Source organism: Orycteropus afer, unplaced genomic scaffold (assembly GCF_000298275.1).
Source record: "Orycteropus afer afer isolate SDZICR_OR568_19922 unplaced genomic scaffold, OryAfe1.0 scaffold00174, whole genome shotgun sequence".
In the NCBI taxonomy this organism is placed as follows: domain Eukaryota; kingdom Metazoa; phylum Chordata; class Mammalia; order Tubulidentata; family Orycteropodidae; genus Orycteropus; species Orycteropus afer.
The window spans coordinates 5,566,078-5,570,139 of NW_006921761.1; the positions used below are offsets into that span (position 1 = coordinate 5,566,078).

Consider the following 4,062-nt stretch of genomic DNA (forward strand, 5'->3'; position numbering starts at 1 on the left):
ACTCCTCACAGCAGCACCAGAGAACTAAGCTCCCAGGCAGTGGTGGAAAGATCAGCATCTGGCCCTGGCTGAGCTCCGAACATGGCGACCTGTTGTTGATGATGACCGTGCCTATTCCTGAGGGTCCCCCACCTGGTCCAGGCCCAGCCCGAGGGGGGACTCCCGTCTCCTGGCACCTCCCTGCCTCTACTGTGTGAGGCCAGCCCTTCTCCCGCTTCCCCTCGCCCCTCCTTCCAGTTCAGGGAACACTTCTCAGGGCCGTGGCCAGGTAAGCTGGCTGCCTCTCGCCACGTCCCCGTCATCTCGACCACTGTCCCTCCGGTCTCACCTCCGAAGCCCTTCAGGTCCTGGTCCAAACCTGCCCCTCTGGTTCTGCCCCTAGCTCTGCAGCCCAAGGGCTTCAGATGTTTAAGAGGCATCTTTCAAATACCCGACACCACGAGGAGCACGTCCCAAGCCCATACCCCAGCTGGCAAGAGGGAAACGGGAGTGTGGCACTGCAGTCTGCCTAGTCACACAGGCTCTCATGTGTTCACACGCTGTGCACATATGTTCAGACACGTGTCTGGGGACACAGGCATGCACACTCACAGCACCCTCATGTGCTCACATGTCCTGCTAACAGCCCTGACCCACGTGGCTCCAGGATATGCTCAGGGGAGGGTCCCAGCAATCCCACGGGGCCTGGGGCCCCGAGTGCCGGCAGAGCCTGGGGCAGGGACGCACCCCACACCCCAGGAAGCTCAGCAGGTGGTCAAGGGAAAGGTTACGACAGTTACCCCCAGAAGTAAGATGTCACCGTCCCAAAGCCCGGCTTCCTGTATACCAGGGTGTTGCCATAATGTCATCAAGAGCCAGACACACACGGACACAGAGGAGACCCCTCTCCAGACAGAGACACGAGAACATGGGCAATACATGAGGGTGGGCCCACAGACAGCCCTGGGTCCCTTGTCACTCACCTCCACCTCCTGAGCTGGTCCTATCTCCACCCCAGGTCAAAAGGCAGACCCAAGTCGCCTCCAGCCACCTGGGCTGGAGGCCATGGGCTGTGCCTCCTGCCGGCCCTGCTGGCCCTCTTCCTGGGGCAGGCCACTTCCTGCTGCCTTGCAGGCACCACTCCCAAATATAGGCAGTGAGGCGGAGGAGAGCCACTGTGGGACAGGCAGTTCCAGGAAAGGCCACCGGGGCACTGACCGGAAGTGCACACGGCAAGGGGGGTGAACCACGGGGCAGCTGCACCCTCCCCGCCCCCCGTGGCAAACATCCCCTCCAGGGTAGAGGTTCTGGCCCCAGGAAGGAACAGGCAGAGAAGGGCAGGGCCAAAGACCCCAAGGAGTGGCTGGGTCGGGACCTCCAGGGATTTACAGAAGGCACACAGGAGGCCAGAGGGGCCGGGGCGAAGGCTCCAGGCTCTGCGAGCCGAGAGCCACTCCCAGGGACCCCAACACTCTGATTCCTGACCTGGGAACAGGGCCGGGGGTGGGCAGCTCATTGGAATGAACAACAGAGACCTGCCCCAGGTCTGAAAGGGTGCAGAGCCCAGCACTGTAGCCCCTGGACAGTGGGACCTAGGAGGGTCTTCCGAACTAAAGCCTTCCCTGGAGCTGCCAGCTGGGGGCCTCACGTGGCCCTCAGCCTGGCCCACTCAAAAAGGCGCCACACCCCCAGGCCCCCCACAGACAGGTCCTCCACCACAGGGCCGAGGTGCGCAGAAAGGGGCCCCCATCAGCTGTTCCTCCTCCTGGGAGGTCCTGCCTCACGCATCACCCACCTGTGATCCAGAAAGCCACCCCACCCACCCTGTTTCCTAGAGCAGGGCTGGGGGCTGCTGGCTGGCCCGAGTCTGTGGGATCCTTGTCCCCACCCTATCCCTGCGCGCAGTGACTGTGGGGCCTCGGGACCACCCCCAGCTTGTCTGGGCTCCTGCTGGGCTGGGAGGGGCTCCTACAGCACCTGGTTCTTCCCAGGCAAACGCCACCTTCTTCAAGGGCGAGGTCCTCCCCTCCTTCACACTGGGTACTGACTCCCAGGCTGAAGGCAGCTGGAGATTTTCAACCACCCTGACTTCTGTGGGGTGTCCTCACCCACCCTGACTTCCGTGGGGTGTCCTCACCCACTATGACCTTCCCTGGGAGTCTTCACCCACCCTGACCTTCCCTGGGGGATCCTCACCCACCCTAACTTCCCTGGGAGGTCATCACCCACCCTGACCTTTCCTGGAGGGAGAGTTCTCACCCACCCTGACTTCTGTGGGATATCCTTACCCACCCTGACCTTCCCTAGGGGTTCTTCACTCACCGTGAACTTCCCTGGTGGGTCCTCACCCACCCTGACTTCCCTGGGAGGTTATCACCCTCCCTGACCTTCCCTGGTGGGTCCTTACCCACCCCGACTTCCCTGGGAGGTCACTACCCACCCTGACCTTCCCTGGGGGGGGGTCCTCACCCACCCTTACTTCTGTGGGGTGTCCTCACCCCCTGACTTCCCTGGGGTGGTCGTCACCCACCCTGACCTGCCCTGGGAGGTCCTCGCTCACCAAGACCTTCCCTGTGGGGGATTCTCACCCATCATGACCCTCCCTGTGGGGTTCCTCACCCACCATGACCCCTGGGAGGTCTTCCCCCAGTCTGACCTGTCCTCTGATCTGGGCAGTGGCTCCAGACATCTAGAAGACCACCAGGGCCTCCAGTGTGACAGTGATGTCTGAATGGCCACCTTGGAGCAGCTGGGGGAGGATAGAAGACAGGTGGGCTAAGACTGAGGGTGGGACACACAAGCCACCAGCCTTGGACTAAAGCTCCCCTCCGCCTGGAGGAGGCAACCAAGAGGGCAAGACTGACGCTGAGGGGCAGCAGAGAAGGTAGAGGTGGGCGGAGCCCCCAACAACAGGAGCAGTGCTCTGGTGGGGTCCTCGGCGCTGGACCCCATCATCTGGGGGACCCCTCCAGGCAGCCCTGGTGGAAGGGGTTGTCTCAGTTTCCCCCTGGCACTGCTGAGTGACATGTGGGCTCAAGGTCCAGTTCCCCAGCCTGCTGTACCCCCCATGGATGCCTGGCCACCGTGGGAGGGGCCCCCAGAGCCACCCCCCCACCATGGAGGCGTTAGAAGCCCCACTCCCTAACCCCTCACCAGAAACGGCCCTCAAAGACCTCGCTCCCAACCCTCAGGCTTCATACCGGAAACCGAGCCCCGCGGCAGTTCCGTCTCCCAGTCCACCTGCCCTGAGGGGGTCTTCACCCACTCTGACCTTCTGGGGTCACCCCACCCGGGTCTCCCCGCGCGGAAGCCACAGCTTGTCTGGGGAGGGCTGCCTGGAAACGTGCCTCTGTGGCAGGACCGGCACCCTGCGCCCCACCTTGGCTTTGCGCTGCCACCTCCGTCCCCAGCCTGTGCACCTCGCCGCCGCCCCTGGCCGCGACCGCACCTACCCGGGCGTCCGGGAGACGCTCGGCGCCCAGCATCTAGAAATGGCCTCGCGGGTGCCACCTCTGCCTCAGGACGCCGACCGGCTGCGCCTGCCCCCGCGGCTGGGGACCTACTGCTCCGGCCCCGTCCACATGGAGTGCTCCCCGTGCCCCTTCAGCGGCCGGGGGAGCGCTTGGCGCCCGGAGCGGGCAGTGCCCTGGGGGGCAGGGCGTTCTGGGGGGGGCGTCTGGTGTTTGGGGCGGAAGGTCCTGGGGGCAGGGAGTGCGGTTCCTGGGGTACGCGCGGTTCTGGGGCAAATGGCCCTGGGGGATAGGGGTAGACCGTAAGGGGTCTCCCTGCGGCGAGGGGCGCCGCCGAGCGTACCTGGGGGCGCAGCCGCCGTCGTCAAACTCGAAGGTCCGGTTGGTGTAGCCCTTGCCCCGCGCCCAGTTGACGTCAACGCCCCCCGGGCTGCGCGCCCCGTCGGGGAGCGGCATGAGGCTGGGGGTCCGGTCCGTGCGCGCGCCGCGCCCGCCGGGTTTGTGCGCAGGGCTCCGCGGCGGCTGGGACCCGGAGCCAAGGGAGAAGCAAGTCGGGAGTGGCGGGCGACTTCTCTCCTCTCTTTCCCCAAGACCCTTCACAGTTTTCTCCCTC

The 4,062-nt window shown here is 64.8% G+C and overlaps 1 protein-coding gene across 1 annotated transcript in view; it reads right to left on the reverse strand.

Annotated features, from left to right (window-relative positions):
* Positions 1 to 3,905, reverse strand: part of KCNT1 (potassium sodium-activated channel subfamily T member 1) — a 94,635-nt gene extending 90,730 nt beyond the window's left edge. The window contains exon 1 of the mRNA XM_007947042.1: positions 3,793 to 3,905. Within this exon, the coding sequence (XP_007945233.1) occupies positions 3,793 to 3,905 (113 nt within the window). The remainder of the gene's footprint in view (positions 1 to 3,792) is intronic.
* Positions 3,906 to 4,062: the final 157 nt, after the last annotated feature.